General features: G+C 41.6%; 1 protein-coding gene across 2 annotated transcripts in view; it reads left to right on the top strand.

Moving 5' to 3' along the window:
* Positions 1 to 15,723: 15,723 nt before the first annotated feature.
* The window catches only part of EXPH5 (exophilin 5), an 85,193-nt gene continuing 80,026 nt past the window's right edge, over positions 15,724 to 20,890 (top strand). For both annotated transcript variants that reach the window (XM_074400538.1, XM_074400537.1), the window contains exon 1: positions 15,724 to 16,089. In XM_074400538.1, the coding sequence (XP_074256639.1) occupies positions 15,971 to 16,089 (119 nt within the window). In that variant the 5' untranslated portion in view covers positions 15,724 to 15,970. The remainder of the gene's footprint in view (positions 16,090 to 20,890) is intronic.

The raw sequence follows: 20,890 nt of genomic DNA, 5'->3' as shown, positions 1-20,890 counted from the left end.
TGTCAGACAGTACCTGTTAAAATGCAGATTCCTGCCGGGCGCGGTGGCTCAAGCCTGTAATCCCAGCACTTTGGGAGGCTGAGGCGGGTGGATCACGAGGTCAAGAGATCGAGACCATCCTGGTGAACATGGTGAAACCCCGTCTCTACTAAAAATACAAAAAATTAGCTGGGCATGGTGGCGCATGCCTGTAGCCCCAGCTACTCAGGAGGCTGAGGCAGGAGAATTGCCTGAACCCAGGAGGCGGAGGTTGCAGTGAGCCGAGATCGCGCCATTGCACTCCAGCCTGGGTAACAAGAGCAAAACTCCATCTCAAAAAAAAAAAAAAAAAAAAAAAAAAAAATGCAGATTCCTGGTACTACTAGTGAGTCTGATTCAGTAGGTCTGGGTGGACCCAGGAATTTACATTTTTAACAAGCAACCCAGGTGATTCTGATCCTCAGGTAAGCTTTTGAGAAGTACTAGTATTTAAATGAGACAAAATGTAAGGATATACTGAGACTGGTCAGAAATGTAGGATTTAATCTAAAAGCAGGCATTTGGCAGGCACATGGGACCTTGTTTGACACATCTCTGGGTGGAGGTTTGAAAGACTGATGGAGGAGGGATTCCTGCATGTAGAAATCACTGTGTGAGGAAAGTGAGTAATTGCTTGGCGTTAAGGAAATTATACATGCAAATTAGAAGAGCATTTATATATAAGCCAAACATAACAAAGACAATGGTTAGTACATCATACAGCCACCATGCCAGTCACATCATCATTTCCAATTGCCCAGATGTAAGTACCAGCAATGACATGGTTTCCAATGGTTTGATGCTCTGATAGTTATGTATTAACACAAGAATGTTTTGTTTGGAGGATATTTTTATATTGAATGAAGAAAATTATGATGAATTCTTTTCTAGTTGACTCCATATTTACCCCACACTAAAAATCATAAGACATTTAATAAAGATAGGCCTAAGTCAGTTTGAAAAACAATTCTTATTCTTGCTGTTAATATTGTGTACTCCCAGTATAGTATTCTAGAATTCCTTCTGTCTTTCAGTTATTTCAGCTTTTCAAGGCATGTGAGTAAAAAGCAGAAAGAGAAATAAATCTCTTCTTCTCTTTTTCTAGCATATGTTAGCCAGTGATATTTTTATGAGTGATTTTTAGGTTTATGTTGTATCAGTCTATTGCCTGGAACAGCTGATGTACTTCTGTTTGTTCTCAGATTCATGTTTCAAAAGATCTCCTGAGACAGAGATTTTTAGACCTCCAAAGCTCTCCTATTTCTCTTGAGTCTTCGTTTGATGACTCTTGGGTGGCCACAGTGAAAAGCCCATCATTTAAGATCTTTGTAGTCTGAGAAGGTAAATGGAAATGTTCTCAATGGTTTACAGATTTTAAAAAATCTGAAAGTAGAATGACAACATTGAACCTGGAGGAGAGTGTAATTAAGATATGGTCCCTGCTTTAGAGTTTTTGCCTAGCTGGTGGAAAAGGTATGTAAGCAGAAAGTACTATAAAGAGTTCTGGGTGCTGTGAAAAAGGCCTGTATGAGGGGAGGAGGCTTGAGGGAGGGTGTCATCAGGCAGGGGTGAATCATAAGGGGAAGGGTTGGGAAAAGCTTCTTGCATAAAGTGAGTCTCGGGTCGAGTCCTTAGTATGAACCTGTCTTTAAAGGGCTTATTATAAAATCAAGGAGTTTGCAAGCTCATTAGAGAACCCAAATTTAAAATCAATTTTTAAAAAGGTGAATAAGTTGATATTATATTGTGTGGGGCTGATTACTAGGTGAAAATCTTTTGGAAAAGTAAGGCAGGTGGGTTGGAGCACATGCAGAGGACATTATAAAGGCAGTAAAGCTGAGCCAAGCCTTAGAATGGGTAAGAAAGAGGTCAGTGTAGTGGAGACTGGGGAGCAGAAAATAGGGAAAGAGTCCTAGCAAAGACAGGGCCCACGAGGCGAAAACCAGCTGTCCGAGCAGGCATGCCTGACAGGGACTTGTGTAGGGGGTTTAATAAGCTCACACCATGACTAGCTTTAGAGCCAGGCAGTTTGGGGATTTGCTCTGGAAGGTGATGGTGAGGTTGGGCACAGTGGCTCACATCTGCAGTTCTAGTGCTTTGGGAGACCAAAGAGGGAGGATCACTTGAAACCGGGAATTGGAGGTAACAGTGAGCTATGATCGTGCCACTGCACTCCAGCCTGGGAAACAGAGTGAGAACCTGTCTCTATTTTTTTAAAAAAAGAAGAAGGTGATGGTGAGACCTCACAAATTTCTGATTAGGGAAGTCATGTAGCTGAACAAACACTGAAAGTCATATTTCTGAAAAAGAAGTCTGCTTTGCATTTCAAACAATAGACTAAAAAGGACTGAGGCTGGAGGCCGGAGACTGGAGGCCAGCACAGAGGCTTCTGCAGTCCTGCCTCCCAGAATTGGCGGGGAGGGTCTGCAGTCCTGCCTCTGCTGCTGAATTATTACATTTGTATTTCTCGTCATCATTGTCAGAATGATTCATCATATATGTCCACTATACGGTAGGCATGGCAAGCACTTTAAGCATCAGAGAAACAGAGTAGTTTTTCAAAGGACACGGGGTTAGCAATGAGTAGAGTATATCCCACAACCTGGGTTCTCTGAATCCAAACTGCTCTAACACAAAGTTTCTCAGCCTCAGCACTGCTGACATTTTGAACCGCATAAATCTGTGCTGGGCTAGGAGCGGGGCTGTTCTGTAGAGTGTAGGATGTTTAGCAGCATCCCTGTTCTCTACCCTTTGGATTCTGGTACCAGTTCTCCTCCCACAGGTAACAATGAAAAATGTCTCCAGACATTGCCAAATGACTCCAAGGAAAAAAATCAGCCTCTGCTGAGAACAACTCCTCTAATATATCACACAGTACAATTTTTATAAGAATCACATCTCCTTCCACGTTGAACATAGGCAGCTGTTTTCCGTGACCTTCACTTGTAACCCCAAGCCAGCCCTGCTCAGACTCCAGGTCTCTGGGGGATGAGAAAAGCCCCAGCAGCAAGATTACTGCTTTTGTGACTAATTCTTTCTGGAAATGATGGCTAAAACCCATTGGCAGGGAAAGGGTCTCCACCCTGGGGCACCTTTTCAAGGGGCTGCAGCATCACGCCCCATTTCCACCTGGAACTTTGGGAATGATTGGTTTGATACTTGTCCCAGAATTGTTTTTCTATTGGCTAAGAAACCCATCCCAATCCCAGTGATCTTGTTACTGGGGAATGTCCCTCCTGTTCACTCACCTCTTACTTCTCTTACTTACTCTCAATCCCTTCTAAGTCAGTCCCATCCAATTTAACTCCACCCAGCCAAGCTTATTTCTCTAACTTACCTATTTTATGGTCACTGAAACCCTATTGATTTTACTAAAATTTCCTGTACACTTACAGATTTTTGAGTGTTCCTTTCCCCCTTAAAACTGATTTCATCCTCATGACCTGAATTTCCTTCACGACCACAGGTAGTGGCCACTTCTTGTGTTGCCTTCTTCCCTTTGACCCTGGGGTCTCAGGACCCTCAGGTACTGGCATTCTCCTTGGCTTTAACACCTAGTTTCAGACCACTTTTTTGCCTGTCCTAGTGTCATATTCCTTAAAAGTCATCTCCACATTCCCATTGACATCCCATCCTGTCATCTATCACCCAGGACACTTATTTATAGAAAAGGGGTAATGTTCAGACCTCCTAACCATAAAAATCTTCTCTGAGTTCTAATTTGCCGTAATAATACGTGTAAAACAAATACAGAAATTACCAAGAGGCTGAGTAGGGTAATGAGGGTAGGATGAAATAAAAGGAACTAACATTTTCTTTAATTTGCAAAAATAGTCAGCCCCACCCCCACCCCCACCCCACCCCACCCCACCCCACTCATCTTTCTTTCGAAATGGGGTCTTGCTTAGTTTCCCAGGCTGGAATGCAGTGGCACAATCTTGGCTCAGTGCAGCCTTAACTGCCTGGGCTCCAGTGAACCTCCCACCTCAGCCACCTGAGTAGCTGGGACTACAGGCACATGTTGCCACACCCAGCAAATTTTTGCATTTTTTTTTTTTTTGAGACAGAGTTTCGCTCTTGTTACCCAGGCTGGAGTGCAATAGCGCGATCTCGGCTCACCGTAACCTCCGCCTCCTGGGTTCAGGCAATTCTCCTGCCTCAGCCTCCTGAGTAGCTGGGATTATAGGCACGCGCCACCATGCCCAGCTAATTTTTTTGTATTTTTAGTAGAGACGGGGTTTCACCATGTTGACCAGGATGGTCTTGATCTCTTGACCTTGTGATCCACCCGCCTCAGCCTCCCAAAGTGCTGGGATTACAGGCTTGAGCCACCGCGCCTGGCCTGTATTTTTCTTTTGTAGAGATGGGGTTTCACCATGTTGCCCAGGCTGGTCTCAAACTCCTGGGCTCAAGCAATCCTCCCACCTCGGCCTCTCAAAGTGTTGGGATTACAGGTGTGAGCCACTGCACCCAGCCTATTCAGCCCTTTCAATTAAATGTAGCAAAACCAATTGCCTACCATTAAAAAATATGAAACAGCCGGGTGCGGTGGCTCAAGCCTGTAATCCCAGCACTTTGGGAGGCCGAGGCAGGTGGATCACGAGGTCAAGAGATAGAGACCATCCTGGTCAACATGGTGAAACCCCGTCTCTACTAAAAATACAAAAAATTAGCTGGGCATGGTGGCACGCGCCTGTAATCCCAGCTACTCAGGAGGCTGAGGCAGGAGAATTGCCTGAACCCAGGAGGCGGAGGTTGCGGTGAGCCGAGATTGCACCATTGCACTCCAGCCTGGGTAACAAGAGCGAAACTCTGTCTCAAAAAAATATATATGTATATGAAACAGGTCTACTACCATCAGATAATCTTTTCTGACCTGACCACTAGATCCAATTCTAACAATTCTAACAATTCTCACAATTCAACTTGTGAATAACAGTCTGTTACACTTCCTCATCATTCCAGAATCCCAGCAATCTTTTCCTGCGATCTCTGAAATCTGGGTTTGTTCCTCCTGGAAACAGCCTTTCTCTCCTCCAGGTCAATCAATAAGGAAGTCTTGCACCTTATTGCTGTTAGGCAGTTATTAGGAACTGCTCTCTGCCCACAGGTGGAGGTCATATTTGTTCCAGCATTCAGAGTCACGTGGAGCAAATGGGCTATCCATCAGAATAGAGTGGTTGCATCTTGCAAGTGTTTACAGCTTCTTTGGCTTAATGCTGTCCTACTAAGACTTCACATTCTGAGAAGCTTGACTTAATAATGGCATTATGCTTAATGCACTAAGCTTATATTTGGATTATCCCCTAGGATGGGTAGGTTTACAATGTTATCAACATGGACAAAAATAGTGAAATATGATTTATTTTTATTTTTTAAGAAACAGATTCTCACTATATTGTCCAGGCTGGTCTCCAACTCCTGGCCTCAAGCAATCCTTCTGCCTCAGCCTCCTGAGTAGCTAGAATTACAGGCACAAGCCACTGTACCTAGTGTGAAATATGACTTAAAAATTATTTTTATTAAGGTGACGTTCATGAAACATAAAATTAATCATTTTAAAGTGAACAATCCAATGGCATTTAGTACATTCACAATGTTGTACAACTAGCATCTCTATCTAGTTCCAAAATATTTTCAGCAATCCAAAATATTTTCAGCAATCCAAAAAGCAACCCTATTAGTTTGTTCTCACACTGCTGTAAAGAACTACCTGAGACTCAGTAATTTATAAAGGAAAGAGGTTTAATTGACTCACAGTTCCACATGGCTGAAGAGGCCTCAGGAAATTTACAATCATGGTGAAAGATGAAGGAAAAAGAGATACCTTTTTCATACAGCGGCAGGAGAGAGAAGTGCAAGCAGGGGAAATGCCAGACGGTTATAAAACCATCAGATCTTGTGTGAAATCACCCACTATCACGAGAACAGCATGGAGGAAATCGCCTCTGTGATCCAGTCACCTCCCATCAGGTCCTGCCCTCAACACAGGGGGATTATGGGAATTACAATTCAAAATGAGATTTGGGTGGCAACACAGAGCCACACCATATCACCAATATTTATTGAAATATGATTTTTAAACCAACCTTAGAAATTATATATGATTTGCAAAGTATTTGCAGTAAGCATTGGGTTTCCATTTTCCTTTCTCATCCTACTGACCCCTTATAACCCACTTTATGTTAAAGACAGTTTTAGGTGGGTGTGATGATGACTCACGCCAGTAGTCCCAACTGCTTTGGGACTAACGTGGTAGACTCGCTTGAGCCCCTGGAGTCAAGGCTGCAGTAAGCTGTGATCTGGCCACTGCACTCCAGCCTGGAAAACGGAATGAGACCTCACCTTCAAAAAAAGAAAAAAAGGCAGTTTTAGTGGGAGGCTGCGGTGGGCAATGAGTTACATGGGAGGAAAAACAGACGCTGTTTCCCTCTGGCCCAAGTTATTTGCTTTTCTGGAAAATTGCTGGATAACATAAATCTGCAGAGAAAACATGCCTCAAAAAAACAGGTGTAGGAGATGGGGCAAATAACCACCGGAAACTATCAAGGAAGCAATGTGGAGGAAATTAAACTAAAAAGAGAAATTAGATTCGAGAGGTAAAGAACAGCTGTAGGACAGTGCCTGGCACACAGCAGGTGCTCAATAAATATCTGTTGAATGATGGAATGAACAAAAATAACCCTAAATGAATTAGTGAAAATAACCCAGAATGAATGGATGGATGGCTGCCTTGGAAATGGATGCAGGATACAGCAGTGTTTCAAGGGAGCAATTTGATAAGCCATGAGGGGAAGCACATTAAATGCTTCCCGTGTCATTGCAGTTGGACCAGCCTTAAAAGCAAATAGGAAAAGAGATATAAAGACTCTATCATTTCAGGGCAGGCACCATGACTTATTCCTGTTATCACAGTATTTTGGAAGGCTGAGATGGTTGGATTGCTTTAGTCCAGGAGTTTGAGACCAGCCTGGCCAACGTGGTGAAACTCATTCTCTACAAAAAAAAATATAAATTTTTTTTAATTTTTAATTTTATTTTTAATTTCCACTCAGCTGAGTCTGGTGGCTCACACCTGTAGACCCAGCTACTCGGGAGGCTGCGGTGGGAGGATGGCTTGAGCCCAGGAAGTGGAGTTTGGAATGAGCTGAGATTGCACCTCCAGCCTGGATGACAGAGTCAGACCCTGCAGCAAAAAAAAAAAAAAAAAAAAAAGAGAGAGAGAGAGAGAGATAGAAAACGAGTTTTCAAAGAAAAAAAAAAGAGAGAGAGGGAGGCTACCATTCCATATTCAAATATTTATAATATAGGGGAAGTGATCGAAGTTTTCATAAAATGTATTATTTGTCATATTTAAATACTTAACTTTGAAACTACACCTTGAAGGGAAATATATTGATTGAATTACAGTACTTAAGGTTTTAACAAAAAGGTTAGAAGTAGAAGCCCATCTGTTATTATATAAATTGTTTACAAACTTGGATTATACCTACTGTGGTTGTACATTTACGTGTACCATTTCTTAGTCAGTCTTGGAAATACTATTTCTGTTGTATTTCTTTATGTGTTAAGTGCATTTTCTTTCCTATGACTATTAACTGAAGTATGCTATTAATTTAAAAGTTTGTCTATCTAGTCAGCCCCTTAACCAGAAGAATGTCTAACATGATACATACTATTATGTGACTACAGGTATTAAAACATAGAGTTAATTAAAGCTCTGGCATATTTTTGGTCCATACAATAATTAGTTTAATAGGACTTAGCAAGACCCAGATGTTACTCTATTCCAATAGGATTGACATTTCTGCTCCATTAGTACTCAAGCTAGACATTCTAACTCAGAACCACCAGCATATATGGCATATTTTCACTCCAGTAGGAATATTCTATTACCTGCAGGAAGCCCCTCTATCATGAATAATTTTTGCTGATCCATGGGCTCTGCTTTAGGACTTAACATGCTTCTCAAGGCACGGCAACAACTTATTTGTGTGTGTTTTCAACAGCTTGTATTTAGAAGCTTATGTGTCATTATCCTGTTTGAAGTCATTGAATAGCATTGTACTTGTCATTGAATTTGTCACTTGATAGTAAACACCTGACCATGTGAAACAACAAAGATAACCAGGAAAACAATTGTGTGTGGTGGAAAAAAGGATGGAATTCTAAAATCTATGTGGTTAATGTATGATTTGAAGTGTGCCCCATAAATGAGAATAAATGACTAGCACAGGAAATGAAGAAGCAAAGAGTACTTAAAACACACCTAAGTTAAGTTCTGGAGGTTAAGTTCTGAAGGCCCTGATGGTTAGTTGGCTCAGTTAGCTCTGCCTAAAGTCTTCCACCCAGACACTGGTGGGTCCTGATCATGAATCTAAAAACAAGAAATGAAATTATCAAATTCTATTTAGTGGAAATTTGCCTTCTTAAATCAACATGCAAGTTTTGTAGAACTATGATCCCCAAACTGTGCCACTCACATTAAACAGTTAACAATTTTTTTCTAGTTTAAAACCCAGGTACTTGAATCAAAATGTGAAAAAAAAAAAATCCAAATACATTCATAAACTCTTTAAAATGCACAGAGATAAAAAGAAACTTCAGGTTTAGTTGGAGCCACCATTTGATTAGATGTGAATGGTATATTAATTAATTGCAATGATCCATGGGATAAAATATTGCAAAGAGACTGCAGCACACCAGTACTAAGGCTGCTGAGGAAGAAAGGAAAACTTTCAATCTCACTCCTCTCGTTCTGAGTGGACATTTCTATGAAGTTTAGAAGATGCTAAGTCCAGTCTCCCGTATTAGAATTTTCTTCCACTCTCTGTCCCTTTCTCCCCAACCTCCATGCGATATAGCAGGGAAAGTACAGGAAAGGGCCCTCTCTTCTCATTTTCCTTGTAGATTCCAAGTTACCCAGATGGCAATCTCCTGGACTCAAAGAGCAAAATCAAGTTCAATGGATTAGTATTATGGAAGCAAACAAATGTAAGCCTTTGCTCGTGAAGAAGTGAGTCACTGAAAACTTTAAAACCTATTTAGAGCAGGCATGGCTTTGCTTCTCTCAGGCGGACAGCAGTTACTAAGGCTTACATCCCATGGGCATTGTCGGTGCTCTCACTTACCCTGCTTTCTTTACTGATGAGAAGGCTCCCCAGCAACAAACAAAAAGGTTTCTTTTTCAGGTGTCACTTGATGTGTGCACAAGGATTGTTAGTGAAAGGGCACTTCTTCTGAACAGAAAGGCAGCCACCTGGAAGTACGTAGAATTGCTATAAGGAAGAATGTTCTAAGAGTGAATACTATAAAATACCAGAACTGGTTATTGAGGTAATGTCAAAACTGCCAACAGTCTGATTTCTGTAAAGCAGTTTAAAGTTCTCAAGTTATCTTCAGAACTCAAGGTTCTTTTTCTAAATCCAGTTAGATTGTGAAATCTACAGAGGTCTTTCCTAATGATATTAAAAAGCCCTTATCTGTTAAAGACCTTCAGAAAAAAAAAATAAAGCAAGAAAAAGCCCTTATCAAAATATGCACATTGTGATTACAACTCTGTTATGAGTATGTGTGTGTGTATATGTGTAGATATAATTGTGATTATAACTACAGCGTTATACACACACACATACACACACACAAACACACACACAGACACACACACACACACACACACACATATGAGAAATAACTTTAGAATGATATTCAAATATGAAAACAGTCCTTGAATTAGGATGGTAGGATTATACATATATTTTTTTCTTTTACCACTTTGGTGTCATGATGCTACATTTTCAATTTAAAATAATTTAATCCTTATGTCATATATGATGTGAGACAGGTTCTGCCCAGAGGAAAGAGTTTCTCTAACTTGGAGGCAGGGAGAGAAGAGATAACATCTGGAAATTCTTTTTATTATCCCAGGAGCCAGCCAGATGTGAGGAGGAAGCCGGCCAGAATCCCATTGGCCACCTAGCTGAGAAGATTCTCTCCCTCTCTCTCTCTCTCTCTCTCTCCCCATCTGTCTTTTTCAGGAGGACTTATCGTACGCTACACACTTCCCAGACATCAACACATTTAATTGCACAACCTTATGAGATGGAAGGAGGTGAGATGGCTACCCAAGGTCACATCTAATAAATTGTGTGTAGCCAGAGTTTGAACCAAGGATTACTGACTCCAAGCCCATGCCTTCAGAATAAAATCTAAATTCCCTTCCTGGCCTAGCTCCCTTATGTTATCAGGCCCATGCTTCCTTCTCCAACCTCCTTTTTCATGTCCCTCCTCCAGATATTTACCATGGACCACAACCATCATCCCAGAGCCTGCCAATCTCTCCCTTGTCTCAGCATCTTGGCACTTACTTGTGCTTGGAAAACCCTTCTCTTCCATCTTAGCAAAACTGGATCCTTGACACCCTTTAGGTCAGCACTTATGTGTCACCTCAGGGTAGACTTCCCAACCACCCCATGAAAGATTATCCCCTCCTCTTCAAAGTTACTCTCTACCATATCACCTCTTAATTTTCTTCATAGCATTTATCACACTTGGTAAATCTCCTGTTTATCTACAAGTGTGTTGTCTGTCTCTTTCCAAGGGAGAGCAAACTCCCTGAAGACAGAGACCTGCTTACCTTGGTGCCTCTGTGTTTATAGCACCTGGCACAGGGCCTGACATACAGCAGGTTAAACAAATACTACATGCCATAACTACTAAGCTCATTATCTGGGTTAAGGAACCCAATGGAGTATTTCTCAGATAAACATAAAATAGGTTCAAAAGAACTTATAAATAGCACATACATCTACTTTCTACCCACATTTTATTCAACCGATTTGAGGACATTCGTATGCGTATTTTCCCAGTTCTTCGCATGTCTGGCTTCTTACCCTTCAGGTTTCAGCTCATATGACATCTCATCATACAGGTCGGACTCCAGCCTGACCACTTTTCAATTTCCCCAACAAATAGCTATTACTTTTATAGTCAAAGAAAGTGTTACTTTTAAAAATGCTTTAGAGTTTAATATGCTGAGAAGAAAATTAAAATAAAATAAGAGCAGGGTACTTTGTATACAAATAATATTAATAGGTACCATTTATTGTGCACCAACAATTTGATGTGCTTTATGTGCCTCATCTCACTGAATTTTTTTTTTTTTTCTTTTGAGACCGAGTTTTGCTCTAGTTACCCAGGCTGGAGTGCAATGGTGCGATCTCGGCTCACCACAACCTCCGCCTCCTGGGTTCAGGCAATTCTCCTGCCTCAGCCTCCTGAGTAGCTGGGATTACAGGCAGGCGCCACCATGCCCAGCTAAGTTTTTGTATTTTTAGTAGAGACGGGGTTTCACCATGTTGACCAGGATGGTCTTGATCTCTTGACCTCGTGATCCACCCGCCTCAGCCTCCCAAAGTGCTGGGATTACAGGCCTGAGCCACCGTGCCCGGCCTATCTCACTGAATTTTTACAACAATTTCATCAGGCTAGTTCTATTATGATCATTGTTTTATAGGTTTTAAAGAAAACGGCTAAAGTTTGGGGATTTTTTTTTTGGAGGTGGAGTCATACTCGGTTGCCCAGGATGGAGTGCAGTGGTACGGTCTCGGCTCACTGCAACCTCCGCCACCCAGGTTCAAGCAATTCTCTTGCCTCAGTCTCCTGAGTAGCTGAGATTACAGGCAGGAGTCACCACACCTGGCTAATTTTTGTATTTTTAGTAGAGACAGGGTTTCACCCTGTTGGCCAGGCTGGTTGCGAACTCCTGACCTCAAGTGATCCACTTGCCTCGGCCTCCCAAAGTGCTGGGATTGCAGGTATGAGCCACTGTGCCATGACCAAGGGATTTTTAAGTTGCTGTTTTTCATGGAATATTTGTTCCATATTGTGGCTGTAGGACTGAAGCCTAGGGAAACTGAAAAGGGAGTTTTCTACCAAGATTTGTAAAGCTACTCACAGAACAGAATAGTGAAGACTAAAATGAAAAATTGTGCAAACTGCCTTTCAGAGTTTTGCATCTTTTGTTTACTAATAAAGACTTGGATCAACATCAAATGTTCAAGCTGACTTGTATTTTCTTGTTTAACTGAAAGTTATCACCCAAACTCACCCCGTGACCTGCTGTTGGAAGAGAAGACATTTGGATTTTCTAGGGAGAAGACCCAAAACAGGCCAGAAAGATACCTCTGTGAAAAAACTATCCCCAATCTACAGAATTGCTTCTCAATGGCCTACTAGGTTTATAGGTGACTTAAAATGGCAAAAATTCAGACATTCAGGCTGGGCAGCTCACATCTATAATCCCAGCACTTTGGGAGGCTGAGGTGGGCAAATCACCTGAGGTAAGGAGTTTGAGATTAGTCTGTCGAACATGGCGAAACCCCTTCTTTACTAAAATTAGAAATATTAGCTGGGTATGGTGGCGTGCGCCTATAATCCCAGCTAATCGGGAGGCTGAGGAAAGAGAATTGCTTGAATCCCAGAGATGGAGGTTGCAGTGAGCCGAGATTGAGCCACTGCACTCCAGCCTGGCGAACAGAGCGAGACTCCATCTCAATCAGTCAATCAATCAATCAATCAATCAATCAGACATTCAAGCAAGTGATGTGATCAGTGTTTCTCTTTGCTTGGTGATCGTCAGAAAAGAAAAATCTAAGCTCTCTGGCAGGGATTTGACCAACAGACTAGAGAGGGTAGGGAACTATGAGAGATTTCTAGATTATTGCTTTCTATGCAGCTGTAACTAATAAAACCCAAACTGATGAGTATCTCTTCAGCTGAGAGCCTGGGCAAAATGTTGCTAGGATTACTAAATACTAAGATTGAAAATGGCTGCTTGCCACTGGCTGAATAAGCTCATAAAACAAGCCTTTGGAGAATTATTTTTATTTTAAGAGCATTGTATTTAAAACTTCACAAAAAAAACAATTCTGTATGGTTTCCAGGGCAGTACCCAGTGCCTTGTAAATTTCTCAGTATAAAAGTTTCTCAATAGTATGCCCCATTGTGCCACAACCCAGGGCTGAAGCATGCTTCAGTGCTGAAGTCTGATGAGGTTGGTCATTCAAAGTTCTCAACTCAGCGTCCACTCCTCATCCTTCGTTTGCTATCTCAGGGTTTTGGCAACCATTTTTAAGCATATAACTTCCAAATCTACGTCTCCTTCTCTGTTTCAAGAATTCAAGTCCCACATTTCTCATTTTAAGTTGCTACGTGGATGAATTGACGGTACTTCAAACTGCTTATGGCAAAAACTTAAAACCTGATTTCTTGACGAACCTTACGTTTTTTATTCTATCAAATAGACTAGTCTCCTTTAGACACCTCTCTTGAGATCTTGCATCATCTTTGTGCCTCTGTCTTTCTTAATCCTCCTGTTTAATGAGTTACCAAATGCAGTCAATAGCTTTGGAATTCCACCCCCTTTTTCTTCTCTCACTTACATTGCCTTTGATTAGGCTCTCTTTCCCTTTCTCCTGCATCAGCATGTCCACACAATGGTTTCCTTGATGCCATCTTCACTCTGCTCTTCTTGTCTACTGCTATCAGAGGAATCTGCCCAAAGTTCCATTTTAACTGTATCGTTATTACCCTCAAAACCTATATTAGCTCCTCAATACTTACACAATAAAGTTTAGATTTCATTGCATGGCATTCATAGTCAAGCTCACCTCAACCCAGTGTTTCTAACCCCTTTCTCATTACTGTCCCCACTATGAACCTTTTTAGAACTTACTTTGACAATCAGCTCCCTCATGCAATGTTAATACTACGGATATACTGTATATCTGTGTAGTATGTGTATATTTGTGGTTTCTACATAAAAAGAGGAAGATTTTACCCCTGTTGAGACTACATGCTCTGCCAAAGCAAATCACTTATTAATCCCTGAACATGCTCCAGTATTTTCTAGCTTCCAAGCTTTTGTTCAATCTGGCCATTAGTCAGAGAGGTTGAGGGAATATGAGAAGATTCCTAGACTGTACTTCTGCTATTCAGCATACTGATCCCTTGCCTAGAATAGCCTCACACATCTCCTCCCACCATCCTCTATTTCTTCCTGTTGAAATCTGACTCTTCATGCAGCAACCTAAATACTGTATTCTCTCCCCATGCACTCAGTTGGCACTGACTTTTCTGTGCGTGCATGGAATTTTCTTTATTCCTCTATTATATTCTTCTTTGATATGTAGTCGTCTTTCTATTTGTGTATCTCTCCCACTGGATTACAAACTTTCTAAAGACAAGGACTCTTTTGTTCACAGTGTATGATGCCTTCATGTAATAGGCACCAGAATATGCTGGTTGAAATTAATTCACAGAGATACTGGAAACAGTGTAAAAGCCCACCAGTGCCCATATTTAAAAGTCTCTTGTTTATGCTGAATAAATGAACACACTAGAAAAGTTGGACACCATATACAAGACACACTCCCAAAACATAATCATTAATACAGACACTATTTATAAAGGAGTTCTGTGTTGTGTACACCACGGGTGAACAGAATTGGTTCCTGGTTCACACAAACAACAGACACCCACAGAAAGTTGTCTGAATGACAGCTAGCTGCCTAGCCATGTTTTAAATAAGGTCGATCAAATGCGGTAGCCCAGAGACCAAAACACAAATGACAATTTTTGATATCATGTTCTTGTACAGATACAAAATTTTAACTGGGTTTATGTGCCATGAAAAGAAATGATATATGTAGAAGTACATTTTATACATTAGTAATCATCACCACCATCTTTAAAACGACCCAATTAAGGCTGTGGGGCAGGGAAGTCAGTCTGACAAAGTTATTTTTGTGTAGGAAGTGAAGCCAAGATAAAAACATGTTTTCTGTAAAAGCCTTGATAATTTAAACAAATGAATATATGTGAACATCTTTGGAAATTTCTATTATTCTTTATTCCATTGTGGAACAATGGACTTTCTAGGAAAGCTATTTCTGTGGCTTCATAGGATCACCTTTTGCTTTCACCAGAGGATGAGGGATTTTTAACTGGCACTTGTATTACTTCTCTGAGTTTACTAAGATGATGATAAAATCAGAAAACTTTTAACAGGTGTTTTCTACCTTCCTTTGCTTCTGGGCTGTCTTTTCCTAAAATACCACAAACAGTTTTGTTTATTTGTTTCTAAAATCTGAGAATGAGTTTTGTGGGACAGTGGATGTAGGAAGTGGGGGCTGTCTATGGGATGAGAGGCTTGGCAAAGAATTCGTTTCCAAGGATACGCTAATTTCCGTCCTTCAGCCAGGTTCATTCACAGTCAGTGTAGTGAGTTTAGTTCTTTCTGAGTTTTCAAATAAAGTAACCCTTTTGCCAGTTACAAATCCTACTTGCAATTCTATTTTCTATGGGCTCTTAACTATTGAAAGGGACGATTCCTCGTGAATCTCCTTTTTCACTCCTTCTGCTAGTCAAGCTCAAGTTGTGCGAGCAAACAGCAACAGCAAAAGCAAATACTTTGGGGCCAACATTTAGCCTCCGCCTCAGTTAGAGGCAGAATTATATAGCCTTGTTTGCTTAACAACTCAGCTAGGGGGCGGGGAGGGTGACGGGAGGAGACGGGGGAGGGGACTAAGGAAGGGACAAGGGAGGGGACAAGGGAGGGGACAAGGGAGGGGACAAGGGAGGGGACAAGGGAGGGGACGAGAGAGGGCCCGCCACCCTTGGAACGGGATTGGTCCCCTCTCTCCCTTAAGCCGTTCACTTTGCATCTCGGTTGGACAGGTTGAGAGAAATATGTAATTAAGGTGTTGTCAATATGAGCCCTGTAGATGTGGGCCGTTCCTTGGGTTTGTGGTTTTAGATTTTCAAAGGGGCGGACTTATTATTGGCTGTGGGATCAAGTTCTTGAAACTGGTCTTGTATATGTTGAAAAATGCCTTCCTAACACGAGGCGCCAAGGAGCTTAAGTGTAACTCACTCACACACAGTAAAGAAAATGACGAAAGTTCCTCCGGGGTTTGATTTCAGTTTCTTAAATGACGAAGAGGCTAGGAAGATCCTTCAGGTGCTGGAAAGAAACGAGGAGCTACGGAGGGCCGAGAAGGACAGGATCAGGTACGGAGCAAATTCATTTCTCTTGTCCTTGGCCTGGGTCCCGCAGGGGCCGGGGGTCCGCGGGGAAGGCGCGGAGCCTGCGCGGGGCACCTGCCCGGGGTTGGGGGACAGAGGGGGTGCTCCGGGCAGCTGCTGCGGAGGCTGCGGGTCGGGGAGAGGAAACTGCGCCGAGTTGCTCTCTGAAGGACTTTGGGACGCCTGATCGGTACGCTCTCCATACACCGCATACAGACGGGCTCGGCTGTGGGTCTGGGGTCGAACAGGGTGGGGGTCGGTGCGCTGCGGGGGCCGCGTAGTGACGCTGTGCTGTGCTGGGTGTCTGCTGGGCCATCCCGGGGCGTGGGCCGTTTCAGGCACTGAAATGGGGCGGGGGCGCGATCCTGGCTGCTGCTCACTCCGCGGCCCGCGCGCACCCACGTGCTCTCACGGGTCCCACAGAGCTTCCACCCTCGCCTAACACACTTTTCTCTCCGCACCAGAGGTGCATCTCTCCAGCCCACGAGGGCAGGAGCACCTCACGGGAGGCGAAAGGTCCCCGCCCCAAGGGCAGGAGCTCGAGGAATTTGTCAAATAGAGGCTTCTTTGTGTGCGGATGGGACTTGGACTCACAGAGGTGGCTGGAATGAGTGGGTCTCCTTGCGGGTGGTGCTATGGGGAGGGAGTTTCTGCGGAATTTCACACTTGACCTTACTATACACTGTTGTAGGTGAGGGATGTTACTAAAGAATGAAATCCAGAGACACAGATAATTACCTGGGATGTAAATCAACCAGTTTTTCTGCTGGGGAAGTGTGGGGTAAGTGCTGGAATGAATTCATGGGACTCTCTCGCCAATATTGGCATATACTCACCTAAGTCCTTCTCTAGATAACTGTGGAAGGGAAGTCAGGATATCACTCTCAGGCCACACTGTGTGCCATTGATTGGAATTTAGCGAGTCATTTTGTTTTACGATCAGCTGCTTGCTAATGTGAATTCCAGGTTCCCAATTCTTTCTAAATATCCCCACCTGCCTGTCCCCCACCTCTGACAAAAGAAACCCTCCAAGGACCCTCTTCAAACTGGAAAATCTAGTTGGTCTTTGTAGAAAGAATTAGTATACACTAAGCTCAATGTCCTGACTTCACCCTTCTCCCCTAAACGTGACTCTTTGTGAGATAAAGGAATATTTGAGGTTGGGGAATGTGAATTTCATACCATTATAGTCTGCCTTGAGAAAAAGTGACTTTATCATCCCCCGCCCCAACAGTATAGAAAATGTGCCTTTATGAGAACAGTATGCCACACCCACACCCACCCACGTGCATGTACCTACACATATGCACATGCACCACACACGGCGCACCCAATTCTGGGAAGAAGAACTTCAGAACTGCACGGAATTTCAACGTATATTCCAAAGGCACTAAGAAACTGCAGTTATTCTCAGTGTGTGTTACTGGAAACGTTTCTTGTCTCTGAAGAGGATGGCGCTTTTTTTTTTTTTTTTTTTTTTTTTTTTTTTTTTTTTTTTGCCAGAGTTTCACTCTTGTTGCCCAGGCTGGAGTGCAATGGTGTGATCTCAGCTCACCACAACCTTCACCTCCCAGGTTCAAGCAATTCTCCTGCCTCAGCCTCCTGTGTAGCTGGGATTACAGGCATGCACCACTACACCTGGCTAGTTTTGTATTTATAGTAGAGACAGGGTTTCTCCATATTGGTCAGGCTGGTCTCAAACTCCCGACCTCAGGTAATTCGCCCACCTCAGCCTCGCAAAGTTCTGGGATTACAGGCGTGCCCGGCCCGGATGGGACTTCTTAAGTGATCCATTGCATATTTGGGGAAATTGAGAGGAGAGTTAAAAAAGAGAAGCTCTCATTTAAGATGTGATCTTTTGACTTTTTATTTTTGACCTGATGCTCGCCTGGTTGTATTTTCTCTATTGCAACTCATGATGCCCACTTCAGTTGACTTTAGAGGGAACGGGATCTTCACATAGATATACACGAAGCACATGTATCTCCACAAAACCATTGGGCTGGGCATTAGAAGGAAGGTGAAAACACATGGTACTCACATCCTAATGGAGGCACAGCAGAAAAATCCATAATGCTAAAGCAAAATCAATACTATATTATACTAAATGTTAAAAATATTTAATTGCCCAAATAATTTGAAAAATAGCACCATTAAAATACAAAAAATCATTTAAGGAAAGAAGATGTGTGGACCAAATGTCCAAAGCAATTTTTCTGTCTTTTCCCCTGGTTAATTCCCCACTTCCACTATCAAATACCCATGTCTGGCTTGCCGTCTCCATGGGATTGTTGTGCTTACCCACTTCAGGCTCACAAGTATTCATTTCAGTAGCAGATATTGGCCTACAGAAAGGGCCTGAGACAACATGTCAACTTGGCTGCCTCTTCTGCTCATTTTCTTGATATGTGTGATCATATTTTCCAAATCAAAAATCAGAACACATTACTTATAACTCAAGAGTGTAATTTCATTCTGTTCTGGTTTGGCGTATATGAAAAATAACCAAAAAGAGATGCTTCAACAGGCCTGAGAGACTCAGGGAAGGCTTTTTACTATATTAAGAGACAGCTTCAAGATCTCTTGATTAGAGCAATAAAGGTCCAAATGGGGAAGTTTAGAAAGTTAGCAGGTTGGGGAATAACTTATGAGTTCATTTATATCTATGATAGGCTTGAGGTATCGACAAGACAACTAAGAAGAAATATAGGTACTCTGTAGTTAGCAGTCTAGAACTGCAGTGTTGGGGCTGGGCCCAGTGGTTTATGCCTGTAATCCCAGTGCTTTGGAAGACTAAGGCGAAAGGATCGCTTGAGGCCAAGAGTTTGAGATCAGTCTGGCCAACACAGCGAGACCCTGTCTCTACAACAAAGGTTAAAAATAAATTAGCCTGCATTGTGGCACATACTTGTAGTACTAGCTACTCAGGAGGCTGAGGTGGGAAGATCCCGTGAGTCTAAGAATTCAAGACTGCAGTGAACTATGATTGTTCCACTCCAGCCAGGGTGACAGAGTGGAGACCCTGTAGCTAAAAATAAAGTAAATTTAAAAAAAAAAAGAACTACAGTGTCATGCAGGGCCAAAAATGTCTGAGATGGAAGTTAAAGCTGTGAGAGTAGTTGAGTTCATCATGCAGAAGAAGGCAGCAGCCACACCCACAGAAAGTTCCTGAACACACAGAACTTTCTCCTGATCTCCCCTCATCTGTACCAGACCTCTCTGGCTCCAACTTACCAGAAAAGTATTTGCATTAAATATAATAGTTAATGTTTCTAATATAAGTTTATTCAAATTTTTAAGAAAAACACCAAGATTCAAACTGATAAATAGGCAAAAGATAGAACTAAATTATTCACACTCAAAAATATGCAAACATTAAACATTACAGTTAGGAAAATGTTCACCCTCACAGTAATAAATGAAAATTGAAGTAATCTTGAGATACCATGTTGCCCCTTTAAAAATAACAAAAAAATGTTAGTGAGGGTTGAAATGAAATGGGTAGATTCTGCACATTGTTAATGTCATCATAAGTTGATTACAAGCCTTTTGGTGAGCATTATGGCAATATCTATCAAGATAAGCTTTATGCTTCACCCAATTGTCCAATTCTTGGATATTTCTCATTAGTAAGAGATTAAAGTGGAGGAGATGGTCACACCAACATATATTAGGTGCTACCTTTTTATGTAATAATAGTAATTATTGTAGTAATAGTAACAGCTAACATTTATTAGGCCCTTCAGACTAGGCACTGTACTAAACACATTATACAGAGTCAATTAATCCTTCCAATAACCTCCTTGGGTATATTCTCATCTCACAGAGAAGGAAACAATTTTAAAAAGTCAAGTGTCTTGTCCAAGGTAAGTGGCAGAGCCACAATTTAAAATCCAGGTCTATCTCAAAACTATTTTATTCATCAACGTTGAATAATCCTCACAACCATTTCTTGGGGTGAGTATTAATGGCTTTTTAGGGAAGTAAAACTGAAATTTAGCAATATTAAGGAACTTGCCTAAGGTCCCACAGCTCATAAATGTCAGAGAATTTGAACCTAAATCTATCTGGCATCAAAACCTATATTCTTTCCATATATATATATATATATATACACACATATATGTGTATATATATATACACATATGTATATATATACATATGTGTGTATATATGTATGTATATATGTTATACATGAATATACACGTATATATGTGTGTATAACATGTATACACACATATATACATGTATATTCGCGTGTAACATATATACATACATACATGTATATACATGTAATGTTTTTACATATATGTATATATTATATGTATGTTTGACATAGCATGTATGTGATATGTAAAAACATTACATACATGCTATGTTAAACATACATATAATCTGAAAAGCATCTAACTTTTTACAGGTCTTTGAAAACTGTAATTACATATCTCATCCCCACCTCCACCACTGGCTGTCCTGAATGGAAATCTGAAATAGAGAAGAACCGAAAGATTTATGTCTCCTTGTCAGCTTACAGAAGAAGTATCAGTAAATCCAAAATGTTTATTTTTCCAGTTGCAGAAAACTATAAATTGTGTGATGTTACAGTGCCTGGTGTAATCAAGTTTTTAAATGGCATGTCTAGATTTAGACTGTTTTTTGCTCCATGGCAAGATTGCAGCCCAGGAGAGTTTTCCAGAATTTAGTTGTTTCTGATTGATTTACACCAATATTCTTGAACCGTGGCACAGTTCTGAAGGGGACTATATATATCAAAGTCATGAAATGG

This window comes from Saimiri boliviensis, chromosome 6, assembly GCF_048565385.1.
Source record: "Saimiri boliviensis isolate mSaiBol1 chromosome 6, mSaiBol1.pri, whole genome shotgun sequence".
Lineage (NCBI taxonomy): Eukaryota > Metazoa > Chordata > Mammalia > Primates > Cebidae > Saimiri > Saimiri boliviensis.
Note: the sequence above shows the minus strand (reverse complement) of the source record. Positions and strands in the feature narration are given on the sequence as shown.